The following is a 23,015-nucleotide window of genomic DNA, read 5'->3' as shown; positions in this document are numbered from 1 at the left end:
TAGTTGTAGCAACACCATCAAACTTTGTGCTTATCAACAGAGGGAGGATAAAACCAACCCTGCGTAATTGACTCAATCATACAACATAAATGTACTTCAAAACTCATTTCCATTTTAGGTATAACTACTGTGCTTTTTTTAAATTATTATTTTTTTTAAACTTTTGTACAATGTAGAAAGGGCAGCACTTACCGCCACTTAAGTGCAGATTTGATTTTGCATGTGCTGCTGTGACAATTATCACAAATGTCTCAGAAGTGGTTAGTTTGAATAAACACTTTTTTTTTTCCATTTAAGGCATGGTCATTAAAACGTGTGCACCCCGTAATGTGAACATGTGAAATATACAGTAACAGCAGTCAAATCAATTGGAAATCTGCTACATGGAACTGACTCATTACGATAACTAGTTAACTTCGAAAGTGCAGTCTATTTTATGTTAGTTGAAAGGAAAAAACAGGACCCCTTCTTTCCCAAGGCCATATACAATATTAAAGAAAATTATTTTTGCTAAAGATGGAAAGCGAAACAAGACTTTTGTGCAATGCAAATATAAAAGTCTCAATTTCTGTTGACTTTCCAACTGTAAATGGGCACATTGCAGTCAAGTCAGAGGCATTTCAAACCCTGTCAGGATTGAGAGTTTGCATTGCCACTCCCTCATGCCCACCCCAGCTTCTCCTCTGTCCCAAATAACAAAGACAACTGTGGGTCCCCACCCCAAAATGACAGAGGTTTTAAGTTTTGTGTGTGTGGTCAAGCCATGGGTCGTGTTGCTGTGCATCTGGAGTCAGCTGTTGCCGTACCGTGAATGCTTTTCATGTGTTTGTAAGCCTCAGCTGACAGAGGAAAGCGTTCTGTCTAGACAGTGAAGCATAATGCAATAAGTCAGCATCTAGAGTTTGTACAACTGTTGTATGTACACTAAAGACTATAAGTATTTCAACACTAACTTCTTTGCTTCACATTCCATATTTAATTTGAAATAAAATATTAGATCACAATCAGAATAGAAATGCAGAGGTTCACGTGAGGTTTTTCCTAATTCCCAGCACACAGAATGCTCCTGTATATAACTGTTTTTCATATTACTTCCCCCACCAGTGAAATCCTTTAATAAATTCCAGTTCTTTGGGTTTTTATACAAGGCCATGTTATGATACAAACATCACCATTTTGACATACATGACATTCTTATGTCATGCCACACTTTTCTCTACCATTTTGTTGGAGGTTGACTTATTCCGGAACTGTACCAGTTTTGGTAAACTGCTGTATTGCTTTTTCTTTTTTTGTGGCCGACCAGGGGTTTGCATCTTGAGACAAATCCTCTGGGATTATGGTCTTCTTTTGTTCACTGACAAGAAAACATGTACACCTATGTACATCCTGGAGAAAAGTGGTGACTTGCTGAGCTGGCTGTTTTTTATTTATTTTTATTTTTTTTCTTCACTGTGAAAATTATTTTCTGCTCATCCACAATATGTGTAATCGTCTGTATTATAGTTTACTACACTATGTACACTGGCTTTTTGATTTGTTACTTTTTGGCAAACCTTTAGTATTAAAATATCTCTGATAGATTTATCTTATTTTAGCACATCTTTAGCATATAATTAGCTGATTTGTTTTTTGTTTTTTTTTAGCTGCATGTTCATCTCTGCTCTCTCCTTTGTAGACACACTAAAATTGAAACAACCCACAGCTGCCCTAACAGCATTTATTGGCCAAATGTCTGATTACTTTTGGACCCATGCAATTTAGGCACAGTCTTTTAAAAGGCTTTAAAATATCACACACAGCTCTTTCTAGATGTCTATATACCTTTTTTATTGTAAACCTTTTCAAGTTGAATCTGACACCTGGCACTTACATGTAGTATTGATTATTTTAGCCTGAAGATCAAGTGTAAAACTGTCCAAATATTTTAGGTCTAGGCGGCAAAATGTATGTTATGGAAAACTGTATTGTGCCTGACTGTGATGTATTCCATCTTTTGTTAGCCTATTCATTATTTTTGTCTGTTTTTGTCTTTTGTCACATTGGGGTGCTGCTTTCTCCCCCTTTGTTTTTTGTGTGCCTGCGATATTCAGTAGTTGTGAGCAGGCTTGTTTGCATCATAAGCATTAGACCCACATCTTCGTGTATACCCATGACAAGACGCCTTTTGTGCTATTGTTTTTTTCATATCATAACATTGTTGACTCGACTGACAGAACACAAACACTAGAAGAGCAGAAACGAGATTGTCAGCTCGGCTACCATCCACCAACTGTGTGGTAGGTTCCAGTAAACATTTTCTAAAGTTGGATGCATAATGAAAACCCAGGCCATTCGTAGGTCAGTGTCCTGCTGTTAGCCGAGTACCGAGATGTCTTATTAGTCACGGATCAATAGAACTGTACAGGGGGTGGGTGATTGTGCAAACACGGATGTATTTTTGCTTCTGAACAAGTCAAGCTGGTTACTAGTGTGTGTACTACCCACAGGGCGAGTAATTGCCCTGTAATACACACTTCACAGTCAGCTAGAGAAACTCAAACCCAGCTGCCACTGCAGTCTCTTCCATCCCCACTGTCCTCTGTTATCAGGTTCCCTCCTCTCTCTTGAAAAGTGTGATGGAATAAAACAACTTTTCCTCAATTTCAACTTTCAGAAAGATCAAGGAAAAGTCTAAAAACATTTAAGATTGAACTGACTGAACTTGATTGCTAGCCGAGCAATAAATCAAAACCTAAAGTTAGTTGTGCCTAATCATAGGCAGTCTGCTCACGCAGTGTCTGTTTTTTTTTAATGATGATCCTCCCCTGTGACCCAGATCTGAGCTGCAGTCTCTCTCCACTTCACATGGGGAGATGAGTGACTGTGTGAAGTGAAACAAAGTTCTCTAGGGAGACTTCCTGCCTGCCATAGTGGATTGGGAAAGTGGCTCTAGCTGGAGACAGACCAGAGGTAGCATCTGCTTTGTGTCTTGGTTTGACTCAGCAGCAGCACCTTTGGTTAACTATCAGGACTTTCCCTCACATCAAACTCATTGCCAGGATTGTATGGCTCTGCCTGAGATCATATCTCAAGGTTTGCGATAACAAGTCAACAACAATAACAACAACGACCCTGCAGCTGTTCAGTTTATAAAGTGATTTAACTGTTCTTCTGAGCTGATTTACATAGATGCATAGATCTCTGCCTCCTCCTCCTTTTAGTCAGTAGCCCCTGACCTTCCTCCCCCATGCTTTTCTAACGAATACGGTGCCCAGCCCATCTCCTCTTCAAAGAGCAGTAATTACAAACTGCCCTCAAGTGAGACAAGCCAGAGAGTTTCATCTGGTTTCACAGTGTCCGAGGAAGGGCTGCATTTAACAGCCACATCTACCTTGGACTGTTTGAGTGCTTTTGTTGACCACTTAAAAGACCGACCCAGCCCCCTCCAATCCCCCCTTGGGATTTGGCCTGCTCCTCCCCCTTCCTGCTGTTCTATGTTGAGAGCAATGATGATCTGCTTGCAAGAGGAATCCACTTTTACAAGTCACATGTGCATTTGTCTATAGTTGTGAAGTTCCTTATTGACATAATGCATTCCCTAAGCTTAACCTAAACATTATTCTAACCTAAACTCTAAGTCTTATTGTTTAAACAGCCCTCTGAAGGTGGGAGGGGTATTTGAAATGTTCTAAAATGTGGTAAAAACTTCATAATGATGTGTGTATACTCACACACAAAAGCACCCAAGCACCCACGGCACTCTAAGCTGCTGTCCTTCAACGCAGCTTCACTCCACTGCTGCATGCTTGATCCTCCACCCGAGCAGATCCCACGCTGACACACCAGGTGCCGTAACTATGGCGACTGCTCCCCACCTGCGCACCGCTGATGCATATTCAGTGGTGGTGTGCATGTTCAAAGATGTGTGAGCACCCATGAATAAATGTATACATGCATGAAAAAAATGTCCCCTTTAAAAAAACAAATTCTCTTATGAAATGATGAAGAGCACTTCACTCACTTTGGTATTCTGTTCATTTATTGTGCTTATTTTCTGACTCACACCAAAAACCAAAGTGATGCATGTGCATGTTTGTGTGTTTAATTGCTTATGCATAAATGCATGGATTTACAAGTGCATGTCTTTTATTGCCTGAAAGGCAAAATTACTGACAATGGCAGAAAAAGTCTGTCAGAAGTAGACTAATTAATAGTTAATTAGTTTCCCTTCCAATCTGCAGTTTCATGCACAAACGTGGGAACTGATAGCAAGCTGACAGTCATACAAAAACTAACCACTGTACATAAAGTAGATACAGCTGTCAGGCTTAATTGTGCACAAGCAAAGGATGGATAATGACCGAAGATAGTGGAGTGTTTTTTATAGCCTCGCTTTCTTTTACTGTGTACAGTCGACTCTGCTGTAAATGTTGCTCATGACAGGTTATAATCGGTTGAAGTTTTTTTTTCTTTTCTTTTCTTTTTTTTGCCTTTAAATGCGTCTGTGTGAAAGTTTTGTTTGGGTTAGATTTAAAACCACAGTCCTTTGTCACTCAGACAGAGTGGGGGATGGAAGTGTTTGGTGGGGGATGGTGTAATCACATTGGTTTGGAGATGAGGTTAGTGGGGTAGCAGGTGCCCATACAGAGTTAATGGATTTGCTGATGGAGATATAGATGGAGGCACTTAATTTACTGTAGGTGTGTGCGTGCGTGTTTGTGTGTGTGTATGTGTATGTGTGTGCAGGCATGGACTGACATAAAAATAGTTTGAAAACTTGTCAACCTTTCTGCTCTTCAGAAATAAGCAGTACAATGGAAAGAGGCTGTTTTTTTCTAGGAAAATATAATTTTCATTATTACCACTAACCCAAACACTTTAAGTAACTAGTAACTATCGATCACAGTTGATGATTTGCTCTTTGCAATATGCAACCAACCATCATATATTATATTTGATATGTCAAGATGCTGTTAGGGAGCACAGAGTTGTGTAGTGCAGGTCTGAAAATTGCTCCTTTTATGTAGCAGAGTTTAAAAGCAAGTTGAGAGTGGCATTTGTGATGGAAAGTGAAATTACTTCCTATAGAGTACTTTCTGTTGGTTGATTGCTTGCATTGTAACTACTGGGTTGAGTTAAATTTTTGTTTCTTTACAGTATAATACAGCATAATACTCAAGCATTTATGGTTAAAATAAGTGGTATACAGTGTTTGTGTTCGGTTGTGTATAATTATTTTTTAATTCTGGCATTGCTCGACCGGTGATTCTAGAAGTTATGCTGTACAGGAACCTGAGCTGAAACACTAAATTTTTGATGGTGACCTCTTGGACATAGGCAGGAGAGTTGTAGATATTGTTGCCTGACTGTAATTTTTAGGCCTTTATTACATTTATACATCAAGGTGTTGCCGTAGCTTTGCCATATGTGACAGCGGTGTAGTAACTGAGTTATAACTCTGCTCAAGCGCTCCCTGTTGACTGTTGCTGCATTGCTGCAAAGTTAAGTAGCAGAGTCACGTAATCATTCTTTAATAAAGCACCAAAGTAATCATATTTACATTCCCATCTTCATGTTGGGGGAGTAATACAGCACCGCATAGGATTTAAGAACAAGTGGTTTAGCAAGATGACGAGGAGGAAAAAACTATTTGACTGGTATCCCTGAGGATTTTGATTGAAAATGTTTTATCAAAACCTTATTTAAAAAGATAAGAGGAATCATTGTGTGATGATTATCTGTTTGAAATAATCACTCAATGAAACTCAAAAGCTGCTTTCCATCGTTGTCCAGCAGGAAGGCGAAGCAGCTGAGAGTGTAGGAGGGAGGATGAAGGGGCAGCTGTTCAGCAGAGAAGGATAGATTATGATCTGCTCTGCGTTGTTGACACTATCGACAAGTACTACAGGCACATGGAAAACGAAAAAATGAAAATATGAATCAGCCAACATAGAAAATTAACATTTCTGGTAAGCATGCATAGCCCTGTGTAGTTGCACTTACACTATAGTGGCCAAAGACACATATTGGGTAATGTACAGTAACGCACGACTCAGAAGTATAAATTAGCCTTGAATCACCTTCCCACCATCACCACCATTGCTTTCATGCTGGTCTCACCAGCTGTTATGAGCAACAGCACAGGTGGGGCCATGACTGTTATCGCCCAGGGGGGCTATAAAGGAAAGGATGGCCAGGTGTAAGCAGGAGTCCATAGTTTTGAGACTTGGAATGGCAAAAAAATGTGTCTAAAAATTTGAGAAGGACTGGACTGCTGAGACTTTATTTACCTTGGAAATTTACGTTACATATTTTAAGATTACTAAATTGTTTTTTCTCCATCTAAATAAAGGGCTACAGCCAGTTAGCTTAGCAAAGACTGAAAACAGGTGGAATCAGTTCTGTTCAGTGGTAACAAATATATTTTTTGACTGCAAGTTGTAACTTCCTGAAGTCATGCTGTCATCATGAGGGATCCAGACAAACAGCGGGACTTCAGAAAGCTACTACTCAGCCAAGAAATGGTCCAACACATAACACTTTGTAACACCACAACTTGTTTTTAGATACAATTTTGGTGTGAATTATAGAAACAAAGTTTTTTTTGTAATTGTTCTTTTTTGACCTTGTTGTTTTTGCCCTTTCATCAACCTTTCAGTCATTTGTAAAGCGTTTTTATTTTTGATATTTTAAAATACCTTATGCTAATACTTGAAACATCACATTAGTATTTTTATAATGCATTTGTGCAACCTTCAACATCACTTCACCCACTGATTAGCATGCTCTTTCTGTGGTGCTGCAATATAACCTTGTTATCTGACTTTATGTTCATCTGATTGTCTCCTGCTTATCCCTCCATCTCCTGTCATTGGTGTAATCTTTGTCAGACCATTTGTAGTTGTGTGGGTTGTGGCACTCAGGGGTTATGGAGCCATCATCAAGCAAGTCATTTGTTCCCAGAGTTTGTCTTTCAGGCAGCGCTTCTCCCCAGGCTTGGTACAGATTTAACAGGGTACTTATGTTGCCTGTGGGGAGTCACTGACTAAAGTCTGAGAACAAAAGTCTCCTTTTATGCAGTAACCATCTCAGATTAATGCACATAAAAGACTTGAACATGGTTACTTGAAGTCTGCAAAATGTGCAACACTGTATACCTTCATGTGTATATATATGTAGCACTACACCTTTGTCTGTTTGACTCAGATTTTTTTATATTTGATTCTTTTGGCGTCTTTTACTTTACTGTTCTCTAGATGTTATCATACCGGGTGGGGGTAATTGTTAACCCACCTTTAAGCTGTTTCGAGAGGTAGTTTCAGAGGCGGGGTGGTTTCACTGTGTGAAAGGCCCTAGGTGTTTTCGTGGGTTAGGGGACAAAGAGTGGTGTTTTGGTGACACATTATTTTGTGATCAGCTAATAGCAGACCAGCAGGTCTCCCTGTTACTCCCCAAGTCCTTATCATGCGCATGTTTGTGGAGGAACATGTTCATGTTGGACAAGACGCACAACAACTTCATTCCAAATCATGCTGTAAATGTGCAAAAGCACATCACTCTTCATTAGGGGATGTCCCGATACTGATACCAGAATCGGGCATTAGACCTGATCCTGCCTTTGGGTACTTGTATTAGTACTCTTAAAAAGATACTCCGCCCGATCCCACGTTAGCCCCACAGGTAGGCGGAGGTTGAAAATGTCTGGGGTTTAGAGCTCTTTCAAGATAATTGATGAAAACAAAAGTAAAGCCGAATGCAAGCTCTGCTGTGCCAAAGTCTTATGATCTAGTAATTAGCAGTCATTCGCATGTCTCTCAAGATTATTTTGAAATGTTTATTATTTGTGACTGACATCGGCACAACGAGGGCTTTATTTATAGCAATTAGAACATTATCTGAAGTTCTATTTGTTTTATCATATTCCTGTGTAGACTCTACAGTCCACGTTGTCCTCACGTCTTCATCTAGGATCTCATCCCAAATCTGTGTTTTTTAATTTTCTTTTTGTTCTATTCAGCGAAAGTGACTCCATCAACACTGGAAGCAAACTAGTTTAGTACTTGTCAGTATCAGTATTACATATCAGTAAACTCTCTATCAGTGAGGATTCAAATGTAAGTAGCTTTTTATAGTGTTTTCTAGGGCGTTCACGACACACTACTCTGCTGGCTTCCACCCCCACTTGTAATTCTGGCATCTGTACCACTAATATCAGTTGCTTCCCTTTACGTGAGTCCTACAAAGATGATTATAGTGACACACAGTATATTCATTTCACCTTCCTACTCTGAAGGCTTGTGTTTTCTCTTGCTCCTGTTCTGAACAGAGCTGCGTGGGTGTAATGGCCAGTTGTTGTAACTGTTTGTCAGCTGTTAAAGTGGCCTGCTGGCCTGTCTAACTGGCCCTCTAATGGACTTCACAAACCCAACTCTTCTTTCTTGCTGTATGTGTCAAACACACAAATGTCCACAAAGGCACAGTGTCACACCTGTTTCCCTCTGACAGGCTTCCAGCAAGTCAAATGCTTGACACTTAAAATCATTTAGTTTTCTCTTCAGGACTCATGAAATATGCATACTCCCTTATCTGTCTTTAAAACTTTCAAGAAATCAGGTAGTGGTGAAGGTTTTTGTACCTAAAGTGTCAAAGATTGTTAATAACAGGCCCTGTACACTGATTTCTACATTTTGATGCAGATGATTATAACCATGGGAAAGACAAGGAATGGAAAAAGAGCAAGAGGATGAGGCCTGAATTGTAATTGTTGGTGCTGCTGCAGCCCGTCAAAGCTGAGATTCTGAATAAACTATGGGGAAGGAAGAGTGAGAATGCTCATTAATCCATAAAACGGTTTGCATTTTTACCTAGGACTATGTACAACAAGCGTGAAACCAAATTCTCAGTTTCCTGCTCGATGACAATGTGAGTTTTTACACTACTGCATCACTGCAGCATCAGCAGAGTCAGAAATTTACCAATGTCAAATTTAGATGTCGAAGATGAGATGAAATAAAACATGAGGTAATTATAATTTTACAGGCTGTGATTAGAAAGAAGCACACACTGGTTTACAGTTTCCTGAAAAAGGTGTGATTTTTGTCATGGCCATGTCCTTTCTAAATGCCAAAGTTTTCCATACATGAAAACAGCTCTTCTTTTTCTTCTGCTTTCATCTTTTTCTCTCTAGTTTCCCCTCATCTTGGAATCTCTATGTCACTCTTCTCTCTGGTAATGATGTTAACAAGGTCAAACGCTTTCAGGGCCCTAGAGGGAGAAAGACGTTGTGATTTTATAGAATGGTTAGCCCCCGCTCAGAAATGATAGGAAAATACTCTGTTTTTCATCTCTCTACAGATTCTAATTGCCTGTGTCACAGCCATACATGGAGCACATATACTGTACGTCAGCAGCACATACAGTATGCTCATTTAGTTCCCTTCATTTATGTGGTGTTCAGCACCGTGGAGGCAGCTGTCATTTTCTCTTTAGCTTCCTCCTGTTTCTTCTTTTTTTTTTCCACCTCTCATTTCACCATGTAATCCTTTTCTCCCTTCCTCGCTACCTTGGTGTCTGAAAATCTTCACAAGATTTCAGATCTGTGGGATGAGTCTGAACCTCCCTTGGGGAGATAGGACATTGACTTGGTCCATTTTTTTTTTAAAGCAACCGTGTTCATAATTAATTCATCTTTTCCCGACAGAAGTTACTTCAGTTCCCCTTCTCTTTAACCAACCCCGAAAGTTTGTGAAGAAAAGTTTTTAGTTGAAATGTTCCTGTTAATTCACAAAATTAGAAGTTTGCACAACCACAAAGTTTGGTCTCAAGCTGACCAATATCACAGCCAGAATCAACAATAGTGATACAGGTACCAATTATTATTATTAAAAAGAACCCTGAAGAGCCGAGGTTTATTATTAAATATGAATGATTAAATAAGTAGGAAGCTAAAGTTCAGAAAAACATTAATTAAGAGGTTACTGCAGGAAAACTCAACAAATCTACTTTATTGGAACTGCATGTGTATGATTTCCTCAGATTTTCAGTGTCCTGAATTACCAAAGAATCCTCCAATCATTCTACTACTACATCTTGATATGTCTATGGAAAAGCATATAGTACCCACACCACTTCATCTGTACCCACACAGAAAGAAAAATAGAAATAATTTTTTTTTTTTTTTTTTAATGCTGCACCACTTATAAGAAAGAAAAAGAACTGGATTTAAATGCGTTTTAAAATTGAACGGACTATCATGAAGGGATGAGCAGCAACAAGAATTGGTGATATCTGAACGTTTGTCACCACCAACCGATGTCAAGCAGGGGATTTATTTTTTTACGGATCATTTCTAATTACTAATCACATGATTGTAAAACCAATCTAAATTCGGTTTACGGTTTACACGGTCAGTTTACACGGTCAGTGTGTAAAGGCACATAACAGCAGACACTAAGAATTGGGTTCATTCTATCAGTGGAAGGTGACAGCGAAAGAAGAATTGGTTTTGTATTCATCCAATTGGCAATAGTGTTAGTACTTATACAGACCTATCTTTGGTAGTACTAATACTTCAGGTATTGAAACATAATTGAAGTAAGTGTGACTGGTTAAATGTTTTTATATAATCAAAAATTAAAACAACACAAGAAGTGATGGACAGCTTGAAAATCCACATTAGCACATCTCTGCACTGCTGTGAACATCCCCTATGTTGCTTACACCCTGCAGTGTTATTATTATACACCTTTCCAGGTGTATAATTATCATGTGTCATATAAAAGTGATGATGAGAGTAGTAGACTTGCTAGTGGCCTTGCTGCTGTTTTCCAGTGAGAATAAGACACTGGCCACAAATGATTGGATTAGCGTTTAACCCCTATTCCACTTAGCATAATCCTCTTTGCAGCTTTGTGTGTGTGTGTGTGTGTGTGTGTAGTCATCTGCTCTTATTGCTCGGTATGCTCCAACTGACCAGCAGAAAGGTCAGCTGGAGAGCTTCTTCCTGGCCATTCACCATCATCTAACACGGGATGCATGCTTTCTGTGTCCAGTCAACAAACTGTGTGGGAAGAAGCTGGCAGTGAAGATGAGAGATGACACAGAGGAGAGGGAAGCCGGAGAGAGCTAGGGCAGCAGGAAGAGAGGCATCTGTGGTATGCGAAGATGGAGATGAGTGTTAATAATAGAAAAATCCGAGGCCTTGTTGAGCAAATATGGGCACTCAGCGATCGAGACAGCGCAGCCAGAGGTGAAGAAGTGGGGAAGGTTGCGGGTGCAGGATTATTGTGGAAGGGCGGTGGGATAGAGTGATCAGTTGATGGTCTGCAGGGTTTGGTATGTCATTGTCAGCCTTTCCAAACACCCTGCAGAGTGATGGGCACTTTGAAGTTTCACAGAGCTGCTTAAATCCTGCCTGAAAAGATGCAGAGAACCGCAAGGCACAGAGAACAGACAGGATATACAGAGAGAGAGAGAGAGAGAGAGAGAAAGGGAGAGAAAGGGAGAGATAGAGAGTACAGACGAAAGGACGAAGAGAAGGATTGATGGTGGGTGAAACATGGAGGAAGGAAAATGAGTAATCAGAAGTAAGGAGTAAGGCAGCTTGTTTCAGGCAGATGACAGGAGACAGGCAAGCAGAGGAAAGCTCCAACACAGTATGAGGAGTAGTGTTTTTTTTTTTTTTGGTGCATGAGTAATATGTTTCCAGCAGTTCTAGATGAGTAGCTGCAACATGAGAAGCTGTGATGCAGTGGTACAGCTCAGAGCTGATCAGAGCTGGATGTGGGTAGACTGGATGCCGCCAGATTAGCACACTGACATCACAGTGAAGAAAAAATGGGGAACTATGGTCTGAGTCAGTATAGATGACTGTTTCTCTTACCCAATGCATCCCCTAACATGCTCAACCTGTTTCAGTATCACTAAAACTGATTTTCTGTCAGTCCAGACTGTTTGGTCACTGTGGGAGCATTCCTGATGTTAACTGACTTTTTAAAATGTCACTGGCCACATGTTTATCCTAACGTGGCCTCTAGCTCTCCTGTTGTGCTCCACTCAAATTAGACAAATTTTACAAATGCATGATGACATGTAAAGTGGCTTCTTTTTGATGACCAGCATAAGGTTTGGTAACATCCTCTACACACATCAAATGAGCTGATGTTATTTTGGGGCAATTTTAATTATATTTTGGGTATATTTTAATCTTGTTCATCTGACCTTTCCATATCTTTACAGCTAAGGAAAGTCCAAATAGTATGAAACTTACCATCCCCTAAATTAACTGACTTTAATTTCCAGTTACCAATACAAACATGCTGACACGCACACAGAGCGAGTTCAAAGCTTGTAATTATTAGAAATAAACTTAATAAGAAGATCCAATACCATACCCAGTGCCAATTATTTATTTACTATCAGTATGATACAGTACTGTGAATATGTGGACAGTTTCTATGGCCTGATCAGTTTTTACAAGTACAAACCCAACAACATACATTAATAGAGCAGCTAATTTAATACTAGGTAACAGTTAAATTGGCCATTGTCCCTTTTTTAGTTTCACAGACCTTTATCAGATCTACAATTACAAAAAACGTTGGGAAGATACATCATCTGTGTAAAATGTAAATATAAACAGAATACAATGATTTGCAAATCTCATTAAAACATTTTACTCATAATAAAACATAAACAACATCAGATGATTAAACTTAGACGTTTTATCATTTTCATGAAAAATATTAGCTCATTTTGAATTTGATGGCAGCAACACATGTCAAAAAAGTTGGAACAGGGCGATGTTTAACATTGTGTAGCATCCTCTCCTCTGTAAATGTCTAGGAAGTGAGGAGACCAGTTGCTAGAGTTTAGAGGATGAATGTTGTCCCATTCTGGTCTGATGCAGGATTCTAGCAGCTAAACAGTCCTGGGACTTTGTTGCCAGATTTTTTCGTTTCATAACGAGCCAAATATTTTCTGTTGGTGAAAGGTCTGAACTGCAGGCAGGCCTGTTCAGCACCTGGACTCTTCTTCTATGAAGCCATATGTTGCTCTAAAACCTTCATGTACTTTTCAGCATTTATGAAGCATTTCCAGATGTGTAAGCTGCCCATGCCATAGTCACTAATGCACCCCCACACAATCAGAGATGCAGGCTTTTGAACTGTCTGCTAATAACAAGCTGAATGGTCTTTCTCCTCTTTATTCTGCAGGACACTGTGTCCATGGTTTCCAAAAACAACTAAAAGTTTTGATGCATCTGATCGTAGAACAGTTTTCCGTTTTGCCTCAGACCATTTTAAATGCCAAGAGAACACTGCAGCGTTTCTGCATCTGTGTTCACATATGACTTTTTCTTTGCATGATACACCTTTTTAACTTACATTTGTGGATTACACATTGAACTGTGTTCACAAACAATGATTCCTGGAAATGTTCCTGAGCCCATGCAGGGATGTTTTTTAATGCAGTGCCACCTGGGGGCCCCAAGATCTCTTGAACATAGAGATTCCTCCTGATTCTCTGAATCTTTTCATGATATATACTGTACATTCGAGAGGCTCTGCCTCTCTGAAAAGTTCCTTTTGTACCCAGTCATGTTGCTGACCTGTTGCCAGTTAACCTAATTAATGTCAAATGCTGCTCCATTTGTTTTTGATTGGCAGCGACTACTTTCCCAGCATTCTGTTGCCCCTTTTCCAACTTCTTGTCATGTGTTGCTGCAATCAAATTCAAAATGCGCTTATATTTTCCATGAAATGGTAAAATATCTCTATTGTGAATAAAATATGGGTTGTTTAATTTACATTTTCCCATCTTCCCAACTTTTTTGGAATTGGGGTTGTATAAGGTATATATAAAACGACAAACCTAATATTTACTAACAAATCTAAGGGGTGATATGCATGCTGTCACAATTCTTTGTTTTTAAAGTGAAACATGTATTTTGTTTCTAAAGTGGTTTATCTATTCAACTCCATTTTCATGTACAAACAAACTAGCATGTTCAATCGAGTTGGTTATATTTGTGTACAGGAAGCACCAGAGATGCACTGTATTATTTAGTAGGACACCATGAAAAATGTAAGCAGTGTGCATGTGGGAAATAATATTAACAAGAACACAATTATTAAAAAATACATTTGGGTTATTAGTCACATTAGTTTATCATTTAAAGCCATGTTAAGTGCTCCTATAGGGACATACCTAGTAAGGTTTAGTGATCTTTCAGTGAGCTAACCATACTTTACATTGTTTTTAAAATCTTTAAAATTTACCGTTTTCACAAATAAAGGCTATTGGTTACATGTGTCTTTTTCAAAGTGGAGGCATTCAAGAGGTAATTTAACAATTTACATCTTGATTAGTCCTGTGGCAGCTCTTTAGGGCAAAATAAAGGAATAAAGAATGATTACTTTAATCAGTTTTTACTTTGCTATGCCACTGTGACTGAATTTAGAGACCATTCAAGCGAGGGAGTCAGTATCAGGGATTTGTAAAGAATTTATCAGCTCATCGGTGGGATATGTCTTCCAAAGCAAGCAATGCACAACTCCAAACTCAAGGAAGAAAAAAGACGTTCCCGTCTGTCCACACAACAGACAGGGTGCACACTCTCATAAACATACAAAAAAGATGTTCTTCTCTTTTTTTTCCCTCCATTTTGCCATCTCTGCAAGGAAACAGACACACAGATTCATACATGTTCATGCATGGGCACACATACATGGGCACTAATGGGTTCACCGATAACAATGAATGAAAGTTTAAGGTTTAGTGGAATGTAAGAGAAAGTTACTATGAGAGGAAAGAGGATGTTGAAGTTAAAAAGCTGTTCTGGTGAATTATTAAAGCCAAGCATTGTGCCCACAGACACAGCCTCTTAGACACACACACACACACACACACACACACACACACACACACACACACACACACACACACACACACACACACACACACAGATCATTCACTATTCAGAGAACAACTACAAACATCCCTCTCACTGGGGCCAGAGACAACAAAGCACTTACACATACCCCCTAAATTCAGACAGAGCGACAAGTATGCTTCCTGTGTCCACAAGCAACTGGAGATTGCAGCTGTGTGCGTGTGTGTGTGTGTGTGTGGGTGGGTGTGTGTGTGTGTGGGTGTGTCAAGCTAAGGGTTAAGGCAAGCTTCACATATGTCAGGTGCCTAAATATAGGCAGAGTAACATACAGAGTGGTAATAATTAGTCATCACATTATTTAACACCTACAGTACAGTCAGCTCTCTACAATACTCAGAACTTGGTTTATAGTTTATTCCACTTCCAGCTTATCCTTTTTAATTTTAATTTTTAGTAGTGAAATACAATTTATTAAAAGATAAAGAAAATCATATTTGTACAACCAGACTTCCATAAAATTATGAACATTTGTTAATAAGGATTACAAGGAGCAAAACTCTTTCCTAGGACCTTACAGCATTTGATAAATTAATATGTCTTAGCAGTTTGGCATTTCATTCATGTCATTTTAAACAATGCACATCCATTTGTGCATATAATTGCAAAAACGGAATTCACACAGTTCACACAATAGAAGACACACTGAGAATATAAAGGCTGTTGGCAATGGTACATTGGCTAATGACTTTCGTTTGTACATATACAAAAACATTTTCAGTTATGATTCTTTTAAGAATTATAATCAACCTACTGTACTACTGTGTGTGATAACCTAAAAAAATCTAAATGGACTGTTGAGCTATTGAATGCACTGGCAACATGTTTTCTAAATGTCACTGTCCTTCACTGTTTTTGATATGAACTCCTAATGATGAAAAGCTTCAGCTAGTAGCAGAGGAATATTTTAATATAAGAAAGTCAGAGGGACATTTAAAAGGATTAATGTACATTCACACCCTAAACTAGAGCTATAGAAAGCAAGTTGAAAATCGGTGAAGTCGCCCTTTAAATAAATGCTACAATATATAGAATACCGATATACTGACCCAAAGCAGATAGAAAGTCCATATCAGCCTGGTTGAATTATTGATTTATTTTCAAATAGTAGTCTGCACATCCAAAAACACCTGTACTTGGTACAGCTTTTTAACCTGGCCTTCTGACTTTACTAGCTCACACTGATCTTGCTCCTAACTCCCAGATGGCTGCCTTTCATTTCAGTGTGGTACAACTGCAGTTCTGTCCTTGCAGTGAAGGGTTAATATGAGTCTGTGTAATAGCAGGAGCGCGTGATTGGATGATAAAAGAGTTACTGCAAATGTTTCAAGTGGTCAGTGTTGTTCATAACCTGTGTGTGTGTGTGTGTGTGTGCGCTTGCGTGTGTGTGTGCATGTGCACCTTAACCTCAGTAATCGCTCTCCAGAATGCTTAGCTGCACATGTCACGCTGTTTTTGCATTTCCTGGGAGATGTGAGGTGCATAAACTCTGCCACTGCTAAATATTTAAACTGCAGTTTTGTAACCTGAGTTCTCCCTTTCCGTTCTCCCTGCCTTCACCCCATCCCCTCTCTGTCTCTTTTTTTTCTCTTCATCTGTCTCTTCTCACCTAAATCAATAGCTGGTGTTGCCGTGGCTCAGAGACTGGTAATGGTGCAGAGTGGACCGCTGGTACGGACCGAGGGCTCCCATGTGACGATATGGTGCAACGTGACAGGCTACAAAGAGGGGGTACAGCAAGATTTTGAGTGGTCCATGTACCTGGCATCAGCACCAGACCGGGAGATCCGCATTGTGAGCACAGCTCAGCAAAACTATGCTTACTCCTTCTATGCCCAGAGAGTGAACAGTAGAGAGATATATGTTGAGAGGCTGAGTCGTGACTCAGCTGTGCTTCACATCACCAAAGTTCAGGCCAAGGACCAGGGTCTGTTTGAGTGTTACACACCGAACACAGATGGGCAATACTTGGGTTCCTACAGCGCACGCACCAACCTGACAGGTGAGTCTCGATAGACATGCACACACATAAAAGAGCTGTCAATGTACACGCTATATGTCTCATTTAAGCTTTAACTATAGATGAATTCATCATCCAGGCTTTACCAATTATACAGCCACCAAAAACAATCAACCAGTAAACAGTATGAATAGATGATCACCGGCTTATTACCTCTCCAACTAAATACTTCTTTTTTATATTGCATTGCTTTTAATGCTAAATTAACCTGCTAAAGTGGGCCCAGTACGAAACTTTATTCATCCTCACTTTCCCACGAACTGTGTGCTGTATATATTCTGCTGCCTTAGTAAGTAATAAGTCATATGCAATGCACATGGTCGCTCAATTATAAGAGCCATTCTCAATAATATATCCAGCAATCCTATTCTGGAATAGTTTCCAGGTTTATAAGCATTGAGTTAGAATGACAGCACTGAAATTAGCAGGGTATCAGAACTAGATTTTATCTTGTTGTTAGTAGTTTGTAATTTCGAGTAAAACCAGCATATTTTTATTTATTTATTTATTTTTCTTATGAGGTCAGTGACAGCTTGGCCAATAACAAATGGAAATTATATAACCAGGTCTCAAACCAAAAAACTCTATGGTCTATGCTTCCTTTAGAAGTAGTCACACAAGGTCTCACCTGTTTTGGGTGGGGAAAACCAAGCTCTATTGGCTAAATCTGAAACTACTATCTACTTGCATAAACACAAACACTTTTCAGGGTCAAAGTGTAAATGTAACACAGAAATATCAATATTTCTATACTTCCTTTTTGGTCCACATCATGTCAGGTGTAGTTGGTCTTTGCTTGAGTTAATAGATCAATAGGCTCTGTTTTTCACTGAAAGTGTGTTATTATTGGGACCACAGCAGTTTTATTTTAAGTATGAGCAGTATGATCTGAATTTGGGGCAAGGCAGAGGCGCTGGGCACAGTAAATCAGGACTGCTGATAGGACACAGTATTTATAGATCTGCATGTGACAGAAAGATGGAGTATGTGAGTGGTGCTGTTGAGGGACTTTTCTATCTGAGCCTCTTTATGTGCCTGTAACCTCTTAACCCAGTTTCAGAGGTCATGGTTACACAGCAGGGTCTCTTGTCTTTTCTCCGCCCTCCCTCTGTGATTCCCCAGCAGCTGCACGCCTCTGTGGACAGCTGTGGGCAAACAATTCCTTGTCCTACCCCTGTCTCTTCTCTTCCTGAATTTTCTCTTTTATACTGTCATGTGTCTCTCTCTGATTTGCACTCTCCCCCGCCATTTGCAGATGCTGTGTTTAAGGATATGTGTTTCATGGGTGATGCTAAAGGACAATCACAAGCTGGAGAGTTTCACAGAGGAGAAATGGGAACAAGGATGTGATAAAGAAGGGCAGAGAGAAAAGGACTACACTCCATGTCTCTATCAGTGTGCAGTCTGGTGATGAGGTGGTTGGGTTAATTGTAGGGGTGGTGGGCCTAACGGTAATCTGCGCCCAAAGTGCAGCATTAGGGCTTACTTACAGGGATGTGTTTCACTCACTGCCACCTTTTTCTATATAGAGCTGAGGAGGGTTTTAATATGGAACCTAATACCTGATGCCCGAGGAGAACACTTTCAGCTTTGCACTTGGACACTGTGATACTATGACGCTGTGTTTTCATGTGCTGTATTGTTAGTCACATACTGTAGAATCGGACACCTCGGCTGTGCATCTGTTGACTGCGTGGTAAAATGATCTCTGGTTCTCTTTGTGTGCTGGAGATGTATTTTTTTGACAGCGTTGTATCAAATTAATCAAATGAAAATGTAGTAGGTGAACAGATAAAATGCCCCTTTCACTGCCTTAGGCAGTGTGTTAATGTTACACATGTGAAAAGAATAATTGGGCATCACAGCACAATTCTGGAACATGTCCACTAAATTCTGGAGTTACAGAGATGCAGAAAAAGCATCGCTTTGTACTTTAATACAGAGAAAGGTGGGATTTGGTCATTTTTATGATATTTTCCTCCCTGAATGAATCAGAAGGTAGGTTAGCTCAGTGGACAGTACAGTTCAATCAGAGCAACTGTCATTGCAATATTAACCCACATACTTGAGAACTCCATGACTATCTGTGTGTGTGAAATCTCATCCATATTTGCTAGATGTACTATTAGGAAACTTCATATTGTTTTAGGTTTTTGATCATAGCAATCAAAAATATAACATTCACAGCATTTAACAACTGTTACCTGCAGCAGCCCCCTTGTGTTCCCAGTGGTCAATAAATAAACCTGATCCAGTTATTTATTTATTTTTATTTCTATTTTTTCCAAGCCATGATTTATTTATTTTTTATAGTGATATTGTTTATTTGTTTTTTTTCTGCATCCAGTATCTCAGTGATTGCAACAATTAATTCAACCAATTCCCTGTGAACTTTGTACAACCTTGCAATTCAAACATCATAATACTTTTTTTAAAGCTGCTGCAACAATCACAAAAAGCTCCCAGAAAATCTGGAGGTATTGGTAATTGTAGCCCGTCTGCTGGTGTGCAGCTCATGCAATTATGTGCACATTGGTTGCTGTGGACAGTGCACGCATGTTACTGCTTGTAGGGTGTTGGAGTTCTAAAGTTGGGTGTTGTGAAGCTCTCTGAGGTCAAAGCCTACCTGCAGTTTCTCTGTGCACACCTCCATTCTCTGATCTTGGATATTGACTCAGCAAAATCTGTTGCACTTGAGTGTGTGTTTTTGTGTGTTTCTTTGCACACGTGTGTGTTTGACTTCCTCCTACACATCAGATTGCAGAAGAAAAGGACAACAGCCTGACATGGCCATCATGGCTGTCCTCATCCTACGCACCAGCCTGCATGTGAGTGAGTCCAACAGCTAGCAGAACAACAAGCCCTCGTGGAGAAAAGTATCACACTGCACTTACTTATGAAGCTCCAATATACCCTCACTGCCATAGAAAGCACCATAGGAGTCACTATTCTGGCAGAAATAAATGTTTTAGCCTCCGCATTTGGCAGTAGTCATACATTCCCAGTCCTGTAGTAATGTAGTAATAAAGCTGGGGAACCAAAACCTTGATACATTTTCAAACAGAAGCATTTTCATTCCTTTTTTTATTTACCATCACTAGACAAGAGAAAAGAAGAAAATGTCAATTTTCAGATATGTGTCACAGGAAAAAATTAAGTTTGGCAGTGAGGGGATTCTTGTAGAAAGTGAGACGAACAGAACGAAAAAAGGCAGAAATAAGTAAATTGGAAAAGAAAAGAATGGGGACAGAAGCTGCACATCTTAAAATGGGATGTGGGGCGATGCTGAATTGAGTGTAGGACCAATAAGTGATGAGCTCTTCCTCTCTAGTCCAATGTGATTGGTTACACATCCCTGAGGCATTACCCACAATACAACTGGTGCTAGGGATATGTTTTAAATAGTCTCAGCCTGATGTGACTCCTAAGGTTAATGCGGTGACTAACCAAGTTCTAAACGCAATTAGCCAGCACAGATTGAGCAGATTGAGAAAGAAAGAAGGAAAAGGCAGTAGAGGACATCTCAGAATTTCAATTAGGGAAGAAAAAACTCAATCTTCAGCCCTACCTGCAGCAGTTACATTTTTTGAGTCGCATCTTATATTTAAATTTTATTTGTGGCCTACATTTTTTTATTTTTTTTGAGAGAGAGACCTGCTCGAACCATGACCCTATCTAAGCTAGTAATCAGTGGAACACTGCTCACCTAAGGTCGAAATACAGTTATCTTGTTGTGTGTACTTTTGTGCACAAGCAACCTTCAGGCTTGGGTGTTTGTGAAGTGGCCAAATAACAGAGCTTCTGATTTTTCTTAGGAGTTCCTGTGCACTGCTGAACATACATACAGAGTAAGAGTGCCTGAATAACACTACTGCTGAGCTCAGCATTGTGTGTGTCACGTCTGATTGATGTCTCTCCCCTGCCTTTCTTTTGTATGTTGCTTTCCTTTACTTCACTTAATGAGAGACCGAAAAAGAGAGATGTCATCTCACATTCTATCCTTTACAGTAGACTCTCCTCCCATTTCACTGTTTTCTATGCTCTCTCCTCATCTGACTCCTGCTCCCTCCATCAATCCAGAGCTCCAGATTCAATTCAGTTTAGTTTCCGCCTTAGCTTGTCTTATGGTTTTGTCAATACAACTGTTTGTTAAAGTTCATCACAAAAGAAAGACATGAGAGTGAATGAAGCACACAGCCGAAGACAGTGGAGGGACCCATTGATTGAATAAAACAGAAGTGGAAAAAAAAAGACTCTCTTCTCCTAAAAAAAAAAAACATGGGTGAAGCATTGTGTTGACAAAACCAGATGTAGTAAGTAAAGGTGAATAAGGGGGAGAAAGTGTAGATGAATAGACAAGGGAAGTTGTATTTCTGTGTCTCTTGTATTGATTGGGAGCAGAGGCCTGAGTGTTACTGGAGAATCTTATCTTCCTCAGCTCTCTTTGCAGTGACACTTCCATCTTTTCCGCTCCCCATTTCTCTAGCCTTAGTATAACCTCTCAGTTTCATTTACAGTTACATTCTCTTCTCCACTGTGTGTGTGTGTGTGTGTGTGTGTGTGTGTGTGTGTGTGTATATGCACATGCTGCCTTTAAGCTGCAGACCAGGCAGGACTCCAAATGGAATGAGATTTTATCACCATGTCTTGTTTGCCATTTCCTTGTACTTCTACTTCCTTGTCTATCTACTTTAGCAGACTGTGTTTTGTGCTCAATAACATTACTGCCACTTGGACCCACCATACAGAGACACATGCATACACACACAATCACAGTCACACACTGTAGCGAGCTGTCAGTCAGGACAGATGTCGCACTCATAATTGAGTCTGAGAGGGACGGTGCTGTAGTGCTCCCATCGGAACACATGCTTTCCACTGAACATCACTGAAGAGGGCTTTAACAACCCAGTGCATCATTGTGGTGACAATACAACTGCAGAATAGAACGTGTGAGTAAAGAAGTGCTGCTTAACGCCTCGTAGTCTCTAGTCTTGTCAGCCGAGCTTTCTAGAAAAGTTACCACGCTCTGTAAAATGTATACGAAAGGAGAACACATTGAATCGCAAATCATTTTAAACTCATTTTTGTTTGTAAACACTCAACATGTCAAAGTTTTATTTTTGTGTTTTATAGTTGCTTTTCAAATTTTGAAGTAACACATCTCAAAGTTGGGACGAGGTCTTAGTTCCTACTGTGCTGCATCCCATCTTCATCTAACAAGTTTTTTGTGAACTGAGGAGCCAAATGCTTTAATTTTGCAAGCAAATTTTCCCATTTTGCTTGTTATAGGATTTAACCTGCTCAACAGTTCTCCCAACAATGTGTCGTTTGTTGTATTTTTGCCTTAAAAGTATATGTACAATGCAAAACCTTATACACTATAGGTCTTTACATTGAAGACCTCAAAGTGATGCAAGACAGTGTCCCAGTAGCCCAGACCCTTGTTCCACCTTTAGGAGCATGGCAGGCCAATTAAGAAGTTGTTGCAATTAAACATTAATCTAAATTCTCATGTAGCCTACAGACACACTTTCAAGCATGCACTGCTTTGCAAATTTTGGCTGTTACCCTTAGAAAAATGTAAATTATGTCAGAGATGCTCTCCATTTAGTTCATCACCCACACTACTGAGCTAGGCTAATGAGAAAGGATTTAAAATATTAACAAATACACATTTTTGTGTATGCGTTAGTGTGTGTGTGTTGTGTATATGTTTTTAAATGTTTATATAATAGGCTAAAGATGCAGCACTGTTCCTCTAGTTGATTTGATTAGCTTAGCTAAGCGCTAACCCTCAGGGGCCTGCTGCCTCTTCTCCTTGAGATTAACAGCCACAGTCTGAATATGAATTCAGCATGAATATGGATGTGAATGGATGTGCTAACGAGTGTTTCTGTTGATGTCATTAAAATGTGTTCGTTAAGAGTGGAACTTGCAGTATAATAGCCTCCATGTGTCCAGGACACTCGGGCTGCTGCAGCATTGTTTGATCTTGGCAGCTACTTTAAAGCCTTATCTGAACACAGGGCCAGGAGGTGTTTACTGGCTCAAGATCAACGT

The 23,015-nt window shown here is 39.7% G+C and overlaps 1 protein-coding gene across 1 annotated transcript in view; it reads left to right on the top strand.

Moving 5' to 3' along the window:
- igsf3 (immunoglobulin superfamily, member 3) overlaps positions 1 to 23,015 on the top strand; it is a 72,455-nt gene that overhangs the window by 3,962 nt on the left and 45,478 nt on the right. The window contains exon 2 of the mRNA XM_067517195.1: positions 16,554 to 16,934. Within this exon, the coding sequence (XP_067373296.1) occupies positions 16,554 to 16,934 (381 nt within the window). The remainder of the gene's footprint in view (positions 1 to 16,553; positions 16,935 to 23,015) is intronic.

This window comes from Channa argus, chromosome 9 (genome assembly GCF_033026475.1).
Source record: "Channa argus isolate prfri chromosome 9, Channa argus male v1.0, whole genome shotgun sequence".
Lineage (NCBI taxonomy): Eukaryota > Metazoa > Chordata > Actinopteri > Anabantiformes > Channidae > Channa > Channa argus.
The sequence above is the reverse complement of the archived record's forward strand: the minus strand, read 5'-3'. Positions and strand labels throughout refer to the sequence as shown.